This window comes from Salmo salar, chromosome ssa19 (assembly GCF_905237065.1).
Source record: "Salmo salar chromosome ssa19, Ssal_v3.1, whole genome shotgun sequence".
Classification (NCBI taxonomy): Eukaryota; Metazoa; Chordata; class Actinopteri; order Salmoniformes; family Salmonidae; genus Salmo; species Salmo salar.
This window is the reverse complement of record NC_059460.1, coordinates 77,812,305-77,828,410: the sequence shown is the minus strand read 5'-3', so window position 1 is coordinate 77,828,410 and position 16,106 is coordinate 77,812,305. Positions and strand designations below refer to the sequence as shown.

At 42.0% G+C, this 16,106-nt stretch overlaps 1 protein-coding gene across 1 annotated transcript; it reads right to left on the bottom strand.

The window, feature by feature from the left end:
• On the bottom strand, window positions 1–3,685 carry LOC123729036 (uncharacterized). Its single transcript, XM_045702751.1, has 3 exons — window positions 3,176–3,685; window positions 1,900–2,132; window positions 1–1,108 (listed from the first exon to the last, which is right to left on the bottom strand). The coding sequence occupies exons 1-3, from the start codon at window positions 3,388–3,390 to the stop codon at window positions 1,026–1,028; spliced, it is 531 nt and encodes a 176-aa protein (XP_045558707.1). The 5' UTR covers window positions 3,391–3,685; the 3' UTR covers window positions 1–1,025.
• Window positions 3,686–16,106: the final 12,421 nt, after the last annotated feature.

Here is a 16,106-nt window from a genome sequence, read left to right as displayed (position 1 = left end):
AAAAATCCCAGTGGCTAGATGTGCCAAGCTTATAGAGACATACCCCAAGAGAATTGAGCTGTAATTGCTGAAAAAGGTGGCTCTACAAAGTATTGACTTTGGCAGGGGTGAATAATTATGCAAGCTGAAGTTTTCTGTTTTCTTGTTTGTTTCACAATAAAAAATAATTTGCATTTTCAAAGTGGTAGGCATGTTGTTTAAATCAAATGATACCCCCCAAAAATCTATTTTAATTCCAGGTTGTAAGGCAACAAAACAGGAAAAATGCCAAGGGGCGAATACTTTCGCAAGCCACTGTATAACTAGCAATAGCTGGACAAACCAAGTCTATAAAGACGCCAAATATTACATAGCAAATAAAGTTCATGAAATAATATTACAACAAACACTTGGAAAGAAATATATATAAGGCAGGGATGTGCAACTGACGGACCACATGCGGCCCCCCCTTTTGAAGGCCCTCAGCTCAATTTCCTCAGTTGGGATCTCCAGTTGAAATGGTAGAATACACAAGGTGCCATTTGGAAATGTAGTTGTGCATCATCAGTTTTCCCTCATATGTCAGACACTAACGGTCAATCAATTAGCCCATGTCAGCCAAAATGTTTAAGATTGGTAAATTCATCTAGCGGCCAGCTATCTAAACTTGTAATCATGGTCGAATTACTGTCTGGGGGGGGCCCCATTTGATTTTGTTAGTCAGTCTCACTCAGATATATTAAAAACTGCAAAAAAAAACTTCTCTCCACCCTATGGAAAAATGTGCAGAATTGCAGCAGACTTGCTTTAAGCAGCAACATTTTCAGGGGTTCAGATTTTGTGGCCCCCACCCCAATCAAAGTTATTCATCCCTGATTTAGATATAGAACATGGTATAACAGCAAAGGCATAGATAGCTTTACAGGTCGACTTTGCTTTTGTCTTTTTTGCTGTTTATACGATTCAAAGCCCTAGTGGCTGATCCATGTTTAATTGCACTGATCATTAAGTTATAGCTTTTTCTGGCGATGATCCTGAGTGTTCCCTCACACCACTCGAATCTCCTGTTTGGGCTGTGACTCGATGTCCAAGGCCATGGTCATCTCTACTGGCTGGAAGCCATTCTCCTCTGAAAAAGGCACAAAAGACTTCAATGCAGGGATGCCAATACATCAAAACGTTTCTATGAGTGTCAGCTTGAGGAATTTGCTTTGCCATCTCGGGAATGTGGTACTAGGGTTAAGTATGAGGTCATATCAAATAGGAAACCACAGTCGATGATGTAAAGTCTATGCTGAGTGGGCCAAGTACCACACATGCCCACTGACCGAACACCATTCTGAAGCTGTGTAGACCAGAGGGGCAGGGGCAAAGTGTGAGATATCTGGGTGGATTATTAATGATGCAATGGCATGCAGCATGATCTCATCTTGGATTCCCATCACTGCCGCCTGGTGCATGACTAAATCCACAGCACCTTGAGAACTCGGCAGCTGAACATTTGTCAGGTCCGTGACCAGGGCAAGGGAATGGGTGGCATTGGCATTGATAAATTGAGACATTCATATTGAGAACACAGGGGGTGCCTTCAGTTTGCCAATAAAGTCTAGGCCCATGCTAGCCTGGTTGTCAGTCTGTATCTAACATTCCACTATGTCATGTGCTAAACACAGTACAAGGAGTGGAATGAGCTAAAACGACTGCCAACCAGTCTAGGCCTATGCCTGGTTCCAAACCAACTCCTTACCTCATGCCCTATTCCGTCAGTGTTTACACATCGGAAGGAACTGAATCGGTGTAAAGCGATACGGCGAAAACTCCATGAAGACTACATAAAGCTATCACAATTTTGCCCACACCTATCCAACTGTATAGCTGTTGACAAGATATAGTGTGGAGAGTGACGTGTGTGTCCCAGACCTGTCTGTGTGTGACTCTTCCAGGGCAGGATGTCCACTCCGGTCCGGCAGAAGGAGCGGTCTGTGTGGGACTCGGTGCTGTAGAGTACCTCCTGGGTCTTCTTGTCTCCGGGGATCTGGGCCTTGACTCGTACCTCCAAGATGGTGATTTCCTTCTCCTTCAGTTTGCCTGACTTGCTCTTCACCTGCGTCCGCTTAGTGTCCACCCACACCACCCGTTCCTTCACTGCGGATCTGAGCACACAATTCACAATTCAGACCAGAACCCAGCTTCCCCCTGACCGATCAACATCGACACACATCTGATACAAACTATGTAGAGGAAAGGAAAACATCCATCATCATGTCGACATACTCCATGTACAGCATGTTGTGTATTATGTGGCAGCAAATGTCCTGCAACACTTGGGAGTACACACTGATCATCTCACTGGTTATGTAAACAACACACACACACTCAAATCTGGTCATGTAAACAACAACACACACTCAAACCTGTGCCTGGTCATGTAGACAACAACACACACACTCAAACCTGCCACTGGTCATGTAGACAACAACACACACTCAAATCTGTCCCTGGTCATGTAGACAACAACACACACACTCAAACCTGCCACTGGTCATGTAGACAACACACACACACACACACACACTCAAACCTGCCCCTGGTCATGTAGACAACAACACACACTCAAACCTGCCCCTGGTCATGTAAACAACAGCACACACACTCAAACCTGCCCCTGGTCATGTAGACAACACACACACACACACACTCAAACCTGCCACTGGTCATGTAGACAACAACACACACTCAAACCTGCCACTGGTCATGTAAACAACACACACACACACTCAAACCTGCCCCTGGTCATGTAGACAACACACACACACTCAAACCTGCCACTGGTCATGTAAACAACACACACACACACACTCAAACCTGCCCCTGGTTATGTAAACAACAACACACACACTCAAATCTGCCACTGGTTATGTAGACAACAACACACACACACTCAAACCTGCCCCTGGTCATGTAGACAACACACACACACTCAAACCTGCCACTGGTCATGTAAACAACACACACACACACACACTCAAACCTGCCACTGGTCATGTAAACAACACACACTCAAACCTGCCACTGGTCATGTAGACAACAACACACACTCAAATCTGGTCATGTAGACAACAACACACACTCAAACCTGCCACTGGTCATGTAAACAACAACAACACACACTCAAACCTGCCACTGGGGGACTCACTCTTCGATGCCCAGGTCTGCCAGCGTGGTGTCCAGGAACGGGAAAGGCTGGTCAGCATTGATGACCTCGATGGGCAAAGGGACACTCATGGGCATGTCCCATTCCAGCTCGGTGCGTACCATGTTCCCCAGGATAGGGGAGTCTGTTGGGCTGTGTTGATCTCCGTTGGTCTGTGTCTCCTGGGCCTCTGAGGTGTGGTTCGTCTCTTCTGCCATGACACTGTCTTTGGCCAGCCTGACTGAAAAAACAGACCACTATCTAAAATGGGACTACTCCTTTACCGTCTTTCTCTTATTGCGATTTGTCTTTCTCTGATTTACTTCTCAGTATCTATCCAGTAGACAGTTGTCGTCTTCCGTTACTTCTACAGTTGCTTTGGTCAGAAGAATAGAAAGGCTTGTCTGTGATACTAAGTCCAAGTGAATGGTTCAGAATGATAGCAGGTCCTTTTCCCTCCTCTCTGAGCAGAGTGATAGAGACTGAAGGTCGGTGTGGTGGTGTATGCAGGCTTGTTCTCTCCCTCCTGAGGATTTAAACGGTCGGGGTGAATGTGTGTAATGTGACGGTCAGATGTGAGGTTTATTAGTCTGTCAGGGGCTGGCTGATGGACGGACATGTTGTTTTTATTGCCAGGGGATTCTCCTCTGTCTTTGTATTCATGCTGTTCTTCCTCTGTGTGTGTGTGTGTGTGTGTGTGTGTGTGTGTGTGTGTGTGTGTGTGTGTGTGTGTGTGTGTGTGTGTGTGTGTGTGTGTGTGTGTGTGTGTGTGTGTGTGTGCGCGCTATCAATTCAGGGGTCTACCTTTGTGAATCATAGCACTGCCAATGTATCCACGGTTAGTGTTTGAAGGTAAATGGCTTTTATGTCAAAACTTGCAACAAAAATACTAAGTCTGCACTGTTCAGAATGCTTTCTCAGGTGTGTGAAGACCTGGTGATCCTATTTACACGTCAAATTGATGGGCCAACGGGCAAACCTGTTCTGTAGGGTCAAAAGGGCACATTACCACACATTTCATTTTACGATTCACTTTTGGCAGATTTATGCTTATCAATAATTAAACATAGCTTATTTGTGATATATGCAGTGAGGGACTTTTTTGTCTGACCTCTTGTAAATATTTGGACTGTAACTGATTGTTTGCCTCCCCTCCCTCCCCCTCTCTCTCTCTGGCAGTGTGACAGGTGTGTATGAGCCGTGATCGATTTACGGAACATTGGCAGTGTGGTGTCACATTTGTAAGCGTTAAAAAAAAAAAATGTTTGCCCAATAACCCTTACAAGTCTCTCCTGTGTGCAGGAATGTGTGGCACATGTGGTTGCATGCCTGTGTGTTGTGTGCATGTTCCATAACTGTGTGTGTTGTGTGTATGTTCCATAACTGTGTGTGTTGTGTGCGTGTTCCATAACTGTGTGTGTTGTGTGCATGTTCCATAACTGTGTGTGTTGTGTGCATGTTCCATAACTGTGTGTGTTGTGTGCATGTTCCATAACTGTGTGTGTTGTGTGCATGTTCCATAACTGTGTGTGTTGTGTGTATGTTCCATAACTGTGTGTGTTGTGTGTATGTTCCATAACTGTGTGTGTTGTGTGCATGTTCCATAACTGTGTGTGTTGTGTGCATGTTCCATAACTGTGTGTGTTGTGTGCATGTTCCATAACTGTGTGTGTTGTGTGCATGTTCCATAACTGTGTGTGTTGTGTGCATGTTCCATAACTGTGTGTGTTGTGTGCATGTTCCATAACTGTGTGTGTTCTGTGCGTGTTCCATAACTGTGTGTGTTGTGTGTGTGTTCCATAACTGTGTGTGTTGTGTGCGTGTTCCATAACTGTGTGTGTTGTGTGCATGTTCCATAACTGTGTGTGTTGTGTGCATGTTCCATAACTGTGTGTGTTGTGTGTATGTTCCATAACTGTGTGTGTTGTGTGTATGTTCCATAACTGTGTGTGTTGTGTGCATGTTCCATAACTGTGTGTGTTGTGTGTATGTTCCATAACTGTGTGTGTTGTGTGCATGTTCCATAAATGTGTGTGTTGTGTGCATGTTCCATAACTGTGTGTGTTGTGTGCATGTTCCATAAATGTGTGTGTTGTGTGTATGTTCCATAACTGTGTGTGTTGTGTGCATGTTCCATAACTGTGTGTGTTGTGTGCATGTTCCATAACTGTGTGTGTTGTGTGTATGTTCCATAACTGTGTGTGTTGTGTGCATGTTCCATAAATGTGTGTGTTGTGTGCATGTTCCATAACTGTGTGTGTTGTGTGTATGTTCCATAACTGTGTGTGTTGTGTGCATGTTCCATAAATGTGTGTGTTGTGTGCGTGTTCCATAACTGTGTGTGTTGTGTGCATGTTCCATAACTGTGTGTGTTGTGTGTATGTTCCATAACTGTGTGTGTTGTGTGCATGTTCCATAACTGTGTGTGTTGTGTGCATGTTCCATAAATGTGTGTGTTGTGTGCGTGTTCCATAACTGTGTGTGTTGTGTGCATGTTCCATAACTGTGTGTGTTGTGTGCATGTTCCATAACTGTGTGTGTTGTGTGCATGTTCCATAACTGTGTGTGTTGTGTGCGTGTTCCATAACTGTGTGTGTTGTGTGCATGTTCCATAACTGTGTGTGTTGTGTGCATGTTCCATAACTGTGTGTGTTGTGTGCGTGTTCCATAACTGTGTGTGTTGTGTGCATGTTCCATAACTGTGTGTGTTGTGTGCGTGTTCCATAACTGTGTGTGTTGTGTGCGTGTTCCATAACTGTGTGTGTTGTGTGTGTGTTCCATAACTGTGTGTGTTGTGTGCATGTTCCATAACTGTGTGTGTTGTGTGCGTGTTCCATAACTGTGTGTGTTGTGTGCATGTTCCATAACTGTGTGTGGTCACTCCCCAGGGAAGGGGGAGTTCCTTTTCCACTAACACACATGCTGACTGGCCCATGCGACATACCAGAGTTTCACAACAAATTCTATCACCTAGATACCACACCAACAACCCAATATAAACTCTATATGGATGTACGATTATTTTCCAATGCCAAGACATTTTAGCGATCAATTTGTGATGCGTTCAGTCCCCTCTGTGAAATGACAATAGCAGAGGGTTGTTGATTTTCACATTGTGTACTGGTTAGTGGTCAGTCCTCACACATTGCACAGTGACATCAGAGAGGAAGAGGTGAAGTCAGTGTATACATTGAGGGAAAAAAGTATTTGATCCCCTGCTGATTTTGTACGTTTGCCAACTGACAAAGAAATGATCACTCTATAATTTTAATGGTAGGTTTATTTGAACAGTGAGAGACAGAATAACAACAAAAAAATCCAGAAAAACACATGTCAAAATAAGTATTTGACCCCCTCTCAATCAGAAAGATTTCTGGCTCCCAGGTGTCTTTTATACAGGTAACGAGCTGAGATTAGGAGCACACTCTTAAAGGGAGTGCTCCTAATCTCAGCTTGTTAGCTGTATAAAAGACACCTGTCTACAGAAGCAATCAATCAATCAGATTCCAAACTCTCCACCATGGCCAAGACCAAAGAGCTCTCCAAGGATGTAAGGGACAAGATTGTAGACCTACACAAGGCTGGAATGGGCTACAAGACCATCGCCAGCAGCTTGGTGAGAAGGTGACAACAGTTGGTGCGATTATTCGCAAATGAAAGAAACACAAAAGAACTGTCAATCTCCCTCGGCCTGGGGCTCCATGCAAGATCTCACCTCGTGGAGTTGCAATGATCATGAGAACGGTGAGGAATCAGCCCAGAACTACACGGGAGGATCTTGTCAATGATCTCAAGGCAGCTGGGACCATAGTCACCAAGAAAACAATTGGTAACACACTACGCCGTGAAGGACTGAAATCCTGCAGCGCCCGCAAGGTCCCCTGCTCAAGAAAGCACATATACATGCCCGTCTGAAGTTTGCCAATGAACATCTGAATGATTCAGAGGACAACTGGGTGAAAGTGTTGTGGTAAGATGAGACCAAAATGGAGCTCTTTGGCATCAACTCAACTCGCCGTGTTTGGAGGAGGATGAATGCTGCCTATGACCCCAAGAACACCATCCCCACCGTCAAACATGGAGGTGGAAACATTATGCTTTGGGAGTGTTTTTCTGCTAAGGGGACAGGACAACTTCACCGCATCAAAGGGACGATGAACGGGGCCATGTACCGTCAAATCTTGGGTGAGAACCTCCTTCCCTTAGCCAGGGCATTGAAAATGGGTCGTGGATGGGTATTCCAGCATGACAATGACCCAAAACACACGGCCAAGGCAACAAAGGAGTGGCTCAAGAAGAAGCACATTAAGGTCCTGGAGTGGCCGAGCCGGTCTCCAGACCTTAATCCCATAGAAAATCTGTGGAGGGAGCTGAAGGTTCGAGTTGCCAAACGTCAGCCTCAAAACCTTAATGACTTGGAGAAGATCTGCAAAGAGGAGTGAGATGTGTGCAAACCTGGTGGCCAACTACAAGAAACATCTGACCTCTGTGATTGCCAACAAGGGTTTTGCCACCAAGTACTAAGTCATGTTTTGCAGAGGGGTCAAATACTTATTTCCTTCTATTAAAATGCAAATCATTTTATAACATTTTTGACATGCGTTTTTCTGGAATTTTTGTTGTTGTTATTCTGTCTCTCACTGTTCAAATAAACCTACCAGTAAAATTATAGACTGATCATTTCTTTGTCAGTGGGCAAACGTACAAAATCAGCAGGGGATCAAATACTTTTTCCCCTCACTGTACCATGATCTTGGATGACCTCCACCTTTTGGCCTTAGCAGGATGTGGAAAGTAAATTGAAAATGACCTAAAAACACTAGTAAAATAGACCAATTATTCTCTTGGCTAATGGGTTTACAATGGTAATGTCAGCTCTCTGTGCTAGATTAGAACATGAAATAAGTCTCTCTCCGGGCACTTGGTCACACTTCCATTTTGTCCCCTGGCCTGGTCTGCATTCAGCAGAGAAACAGGCTGTCACCATCACTCTATGTACCACAGCAGTGACCTCTGCCTCGTTTGCTTTTGTTTATTGCAGCCCGCCGCTACATTTGTGCTGTGTGATACAGGCTGCACAGACCCCTCTCCTTCTGCCCACAAGTTGAATTGTATTGAGTAATTAAGCCATGAGATCAGATGTGATTTTTCTGCCAGCCAGACACAATGACGTCAAGGGGAGATAGGAGCAGGACGAGGTCATAGTCCAGAATAGATCTCTGCTGTTAAATTGCTGAGATTGACTAGCTACTTGTCCTCAACTGCCCCCTACTGTCCCCTTGCAGACTATTCCTAAATTGTACTCTACAGTAAAGCAAACTAGCTGGTATCTAATTCAATTTATTGACCAGAAATGTAAAGGGATTGTTCAGCCCCAAAATCAAAGTTACAATCTCTTCAGTAGATCCCAAATGAATGGAAAACAATGGTACTAATAATGGCTCCAGATCGAACTACATTTCTAGATTCCTGGGGCTTATTAATGGGACAGACGTTCCGCTAGCGGAACGCCTCACCAATATCCAATGGTATAGCGTGGCGCGAAATACAAATACCTCAAAAATGTTATAACTTCAATTTCTCAAACATATGACTATTTTACACCATTTTAAAGATAAGACTCTCGTTAATCTAACCACACTGTCCGATTTCAAAAAGGCTTTAGAGCGAAAGCAAAACATTAGATTATGTCAGGAGAGTACCCTCCCAGAAATAATCACACAGCCATTTTCAAAGCAAGCATATATGTCACAAAAACCAAAACCACAGCTAAATGCAGCACTAACCTTTGATGATCTTCATCAAATGACACTCCTAGGACATTATGTTATACAATACATGCATGTTTTGTTCAATCAAGTTCATATTTATATCAAAAAACAGCTTTTTACTTTAGCATGTGATGTTCAGAACTAGCATACCCACCGCAAACTTCCGGTGAATTTACTAAATTACTCATGATAAATGTTCACAAAAAAACATAACAATTATTTTAAGAATTATAGATACAGAACTCCTTTATGCAATCGCGGTGTCAGATTTTAAAATAACTTTTCGGTGAAAGCACATTTTGCAATATTCTGAGTACATAGCCCGGCCATCACGGCTAGCTAATTTGACACCCACGAAGTTTGGCCCTCACCAAACTCAGATTTACTATAAGAAAAATTGGATTACCTTTGCTGTTCTTCGTCAGAATGCACTCCCAGGGCTTCTACTTCAACAACAAATGTTGTTTTGGTTCGAAATAATCCATAGTTATATCCAAATAGCTCCGTTTTGTTCGTGCGTTCAAGTCACTATCCGAAGGGTGACGCGCCGGCGCATTTCGTGACAAAAAATGTCAAAATATTCCATTACTGTACTTCGAAGCATGTCAAATGCTGTTTAAAATACATTTTTATGCAATTTTTCTCGTAAAATAGCGATAATATTCTAACCGGGCGACGTTGTGTTCATTCAAACACTGAAAGAAAAACATCTCGTGCGCGCGCGCCTCAGTGTCATTGTTCTCAGCAGGACCACTCACAAAAACCCCTGCTGTTTTTCGCCCAGAGACTGGAGAGCTCTCATTCCACTTTCTGGCGCCTTCCTAGAGCCAATGGAAGCCTTAGAAAATGTCACGTTACAGCAGAGAAGCTGTCTTTTTGATAGAGATGCCCTAGAAGGAGAACAAATTGTCAGACAGGGCACTTCCTGTATAGAATCTTCTCAGGTTTTGGCCTGCCATATGAGTTCTGTTATACTCACAGTCACCATTCAAACAGTTTTAGAAACTTTAGAGTGTTTTCTATCCAAATCTACTAATTATATGCATATTCTAGTTTCTGGGCAGGAGTAGTAACCAGATTAAATCGGGTACGTTTTTTATCCGGCCGTGAAAATACTGCCCAATATCCCAAACAGGTAAAAAAATTGTCATATTTTGGTATTTGGTATTTTATTAGGATCCTCATTAGCTGTTGCAAAAGCAGCCGCTACTCTTCCTGGGGTCTACACAAAACATGACATAATACTGAACGTCAATAGACAAGAACATGTCAAGGACAGAACTACATAAAAAAATGTAAAGGCACACGTAGCCTACATATCAATGCATACACAAACTATCTAGGTCAAATAGGGTAGCGGCGTTGTGACGTGAGGTGTTGCTTTATCTGTTTTTTGAAACCAGGTTTGCTGTTTATTTGAGCAATATGAGATGGAAGGAAGTTCCATGCAATAAGGACTCTTTATAATGCTGTACGCTTTCTTGAATTTGTTCTGGATTTGGGGACTGTGAAAAGACCCCTGGTGGCATGTCTGGTGAGATAAGTGTGTGTGTCAGAGCTGTGTGTAAGTTGACTAGGCAAACAATTTGGTATTTTCAACACATTAATGTTTCTTATAAAAAGAAGAAATGATGCAGTCAGTCTCTCCTCAGCTCTTAGCCAAGAGAGACTGGCATGCATAGTATTAATATTAGCCCTCTGATGATAATGAAGAGCAGAACATGGCGCTCTGTTCTGGGACAGCTGCAGCTTAACTAGGTCTTTCCTTGCAGCACTGGACCACACGACTGGACAATAATCAAGATTAGATAAAACTAGAGCCTGCAGAACTAGCTTTTTGGAGTGTGGTGTCTAAAACTATATATACCTTCATTACAGCCAGACCTCTCCCCATCTTTACAACCATTGAATCTATATGTTTTGACCATGACAGTTTACAATCTAAGGTAACGCCAGGTAATTTCGTCTCTTCAACTTGTTTAACAGCCACACCAGTTTACTACTGGCCACCCATTCCAAAACAGACTGCAACTCATTAAGGGTTTCAGTAACTTCATTAGCTGTGGTTGCTGATGCGTATATGGTTGAATCATTAGCATACATGGACACATATGCTGTGTTTAATGCCAGTGGCAGGTCATTGGTAAAAATAGAAAAGAGGGCCTAGAGAGCTGCCCTGCGGTACACCACACTTTACATGTTTGACATTAGAGAAGCTTCCATTAAAGAAACCCCTTTGAGTTCAATTAGATAGATAGCTCTGAGTCCATGATATGGCAGAGGTTGAAAAGCCATAACACATACACTACCATTCAAAAGTTTGGGGTCACTTAGAAATGTCCTTGTTTTCCATGAAATCATACATGAAATGAGTTGCAAAATTAATAGGAAATATAGTCAAGACGTTGACAAGGTTATAAATATATATTTTTTAATTGAAATAATAATTGTGTCCTTCAAACTTTGCTTTCGTCAAAGAATCCTCCATTTTATATCTTTATTTAACTAGGCAAGTCAATTAAGAACAAATTCTCATTTTTAATGACGGCCTAGGAACAGTGGGTTAACTGCCTTGTTCAGGGGCAGAACAATAGATATTGTACCTTGTCAGCTCAGGGATTTGATTTTGCAACCTTTCGGTTACTAGTCCAACACTCTAACCATTAGACTACGCTGCCGCCCCATTTGCAGCAATTGCAGACCTTTGGCATTCTAGTTGTCAATTTGTTGAGGTAATCTGAAGAGATTTCACCCCTTGCTTCCTGAAGCACCTCCCACATGTTGGACTGGCTTGATGGGCACTTCTTACGTACCATACGGTCAAGCTGCTCCCACAACAGTTCAATGGGGTTGAGATCCGGTGACTGTGCTGGCCACTCCATTATAGACAGAATACCAGCTGACTGCTTCTTCCCTAAATAGTTCTTGCATAGTTTGGAGCTGTGCTTTGGGTCATTGTCCTTTTGTAGGAGGAAATTGGCTCCAATTAAGCGCCGTCCACAGGGTATGTCATGGCGTTGCAAAATCGAGTGATAGCCTTACTTCTTCAAGATTCCTTTTACCCTGTACAAATCTCCCACTTTACCACCACCAAAGCACCCCCAGACCATCACATTGCCTCCACCACGCTTGACAGATGGCGTCAAGCACTCCTCCAGCATCTTTTCATTTTTTCTGCGTCTCACAAATGTTCTTCTTTGTGATCCGAACACCTCAAACTTAGATTCGTCTGTCCATAACACTTTTGCTCATCTTAATCTTTTCTTTTTATTGGCCAGTCTGAGATATGGCTTTGTCTTTGCAACTCTACCTAGAAGGCCAGCTTCCCGGAGTCGCCTCTTCACTGTTGACGGTGAGACTGGTGTTTTACGGGTACTATTTAATGAAGCTGCCAGTTGAGGACTTGTTCTGTGAAGGGAGTAGTACACAGCATTGTTCAAGATCTTCAGTTTCTTGGCAATTTCTCGCATGAAACAGCATTGTATTTGGTCAAACACAATTTTTTCCAACAGTTTGCGAAGAGCTGGCAGCAAGCTTATAGGTGTGCTGTTAGAACCAGTAAAGGCCGCTCTCCACTCTTGGGTTGCGGAATGACTTTGGCTTCCCTCCAGGCCTGAGGACAAAGACTTTCCTCAAGGCTCAGATTAAAGATGACAGATTGGAGTGGCTACAGAGTCAGCTACCATCCTCAGTAGCTCTCCATCTAAGTTGTCAATGCCACGAGGTTTGTCATTATTGATCGATAACAATCATTTTTCCACCTCTCCCACACTAACTTTACAAAATTCAAACTTGCAATGCTTTTCTTTCATTATTAGTTTTTTATGCATGATTACAATTGCTCACTATTCGTGGTTGGCATTTCCTGCCTAAGTTTGCCCACTTTGCCAATTAAATAATCTTTCAAATAATTGGCAACATCAAATGGTGTTGTGATGAATAAGCCATTTGATTCGATGAAAGATGGAGTTGAATTTGTCTTTCTGACAATAATTTAATTTAAAGTCCTCAAGTTTTTTTCCATCATTCTTTATATCATTGATCTTGGCTTCATAATACATTTTCTTCTTTTTGTTGAGTTTAGCCCCATCATTTCTCAATTTGCAGTAAGTAAGCCAGCCAGACTTATTAGCCACTCCTTTTGCCCCATCTCTTTCAACCATACAGTTTTTCAATTCCTCATTAATCCATGGAGCCTTAACAGTTTTAACAGTCAGTTTCTTAACAGGTGCATGTTTATCAATAATTGGAAGAAGCAATTTAATAAATTGATAAAGTGGAGCGTCTGGATGCTCCTCATTAATTACATCAGACCCACAAATATGTTTAACATCGTCCACATAAGAGTCACAGCAAAATGTTTTGTATGATCTCTGATACACTATTTTAGGCCCAGCTGTTAGAACTTTGGCTTTCCTGGATATAGCCACTATATTGAGATCACCGCATCCAATGGGTACGGATACAGCTTTAGAACAAAGTTCTACAGTATTAGTAAAAATGTTATTGATACATGTGGATTATCTTGTTCCTGTAGTGTTTGTAAACACCCTAGTAGGTTGATTAATAATCTGAACCAGATTACAGGCACTGGTTACAGTAAGAAGCTTCCTCTTGAGGGGACAGCTTGATGAAAACCAATCAATATTCAGATCCCCAAGATAGTTGACCTCTCTGTTTACATCACATACACTAACAATCATTTCACACATATTATTTAGATACTGACTGTTAGCACTTGGTGGCCTATAGCAACACCCCAAAAGAAAAGGCTTTAGATGTGCCAAGTGAACCTGAAAACCACAACACTTCAATAACACTTGACATACTCATAAATGCTTCACCGTAAGAACAGAGTAACATCATACCACAATAAGATAGAAAAAACATCTGAGAAAGGTTCACCAAAAACGTTGCTGTCAACAATATCAACTTTCATGACAGTTGACAAAATAAATTAGAATAAAATGTATCCCCTGCTAAATACACAGTATTACATATATTAATAATAAATACACTCTTCAATAGATATTAATAATATAAATACCAACTTTGAATAAAAAAATCTTAATATTAACAACTACCTTTCAATAATAACTCAGAAATTTCACTTGTTATAAAAAGGCTTCACTTATAAATGTTTTACAAAAAATGTTACAAAACTCAAGAGGTCATCACGTGTGCTACAAAACAGTTTGAGGTGATGATCTCACAGGAATGAAATTTGGGACATGAATGAACATTATTAGTTTTAAAAGTACGGCCGCACACATCCGCTGTGTGTGTGTGTGTGTGTGTGTGTGTGTGTGTGTGTGTGTGTGTGTGTGTGTGTGTGTGTGTGTGTGTGTGTGTGTGTGTGTGTGAGTGTGTGTGGACATCCTCTGTATTCCTCAGGCGTGCACGGGTGCTGAGTGGTCCAGGGATGATGGTGATGGGGCTGTATGGTTCAGCCTGATGTACTTCCAGCTCCCTAGCAGATACCAGCTCTGGACAAACACCACACACACACACACACACACACACACACACACACACACACACACACACACACACACACACACACACACACACACACACACACACACACACACACACACGTCACAATACAACACACAAAACGCATGTATGTTTCTTAGTGAAGTAAAACAATATTGGAATGTGATATCTCTTTTTTTCTCTGTTCTCTCTGTCAGCTCTCACCAAGCGGTTTGGAGAGCATGTGAGCTACAGTACTGCAGTCTGCCTCCAGGGGCAGCAGAGAGTAGAAGGTGACCTTGCCAAACCTAAGGAGGAACGAGGACACCACACTGAAAGCTGCAGAGAGGGAGATGATAGCCATGTCTAAAACACTGCCCAGACTGTTCCAGTTAGATAGAATATATGGAGCATAGACTAATGGGTGAGTTAGAATATATGGAGCATAGACTAATGGGTGAGTTAGAATATATGGAGCAGTACAGTGATGGGTGAGATAGATATAGAATAGATGGAGCAGTACAGTAATGGGCGAGATAGATATAGAATAGATGGAGCAGTACAGTAATGGGTGAGATAGATATAGAATAGATGGAGCAGTACAGTAATGGGCGAGATAGATATAGAATAGATGGAGCAGTACAGTAATGGACGAGATATCTAGATATATAATAGATAGAGCAGTACAGTAATGGACGAGATATCTAGATATAGAATAGATAGAGCAGTACAGTGATGGGTGAGATAGATATAGAATAGATGGAGCAGTACAGTAATGGGTGAGTTAGATAGATATAATAGATGGAGCAGTACAGTGATGGGTGTGATAAATAGATAGATAGATAGATAGATAGATAGATAGATAGATAGATAGATAGATAGATAGATAGATAGATAGATAGATAGATAGATAGATAGATAGATAGATAGATAGATAGATAGATAGATAGATAGATAGATAGATAGATAGATAGATAGATAGATAGATAGAGAATAGATGGAGCAGTACAGTAATGGGTGAGATAGATCGATAGAATAGATGGAACAGTACAGTGATGGGTGAGTTAGATAGATATAGAATAGACGGAGCAGTACAGTAATGGGTGAGATAGATAGATAGAATAGATGGAGCAGTACAGTAATGGGTGAGAGATAGATATAGAATAGATGGAGCAGTACAGTAATGGGTGAGAGATAGAAATAGAATAGATGGAGCAGTACAGTAATGGGTGAGATAGATATAGAATAGATGGAGCAGTACAGTAATGGGTGAGATAGAAATAGAATAGATGGAGCAGTACAGTAATGGGTGAGATAGATAGATAGAATAGATGGAGCAGTACAGTAATGGGTGAGAGATAGATATAGAATAGATGGAGCAGTACAGTAATGGGTGAGAGATAGATATAGAATAGATGGAGCAGTACAGTAATGGGTGAGAGATAGATATAGAATAGATGGAGCAGTACAGTAATGGGTGAGAGATAGATATAGAATAGATGGAGCAGTACAGTAATGGGTGAGTTAGATAGATATAATAGATGGAGCAGTACAGTAATGGGTGAGATAGATAGATAGAATAGATGGAGCAGTACAGTAATGGGTGAGAGATAGATATAGAATAGATGGAGCAGTACAGTAATGGGTGAGATACAGATATAGAATAGATGGAGCAGTACAGTAATGGG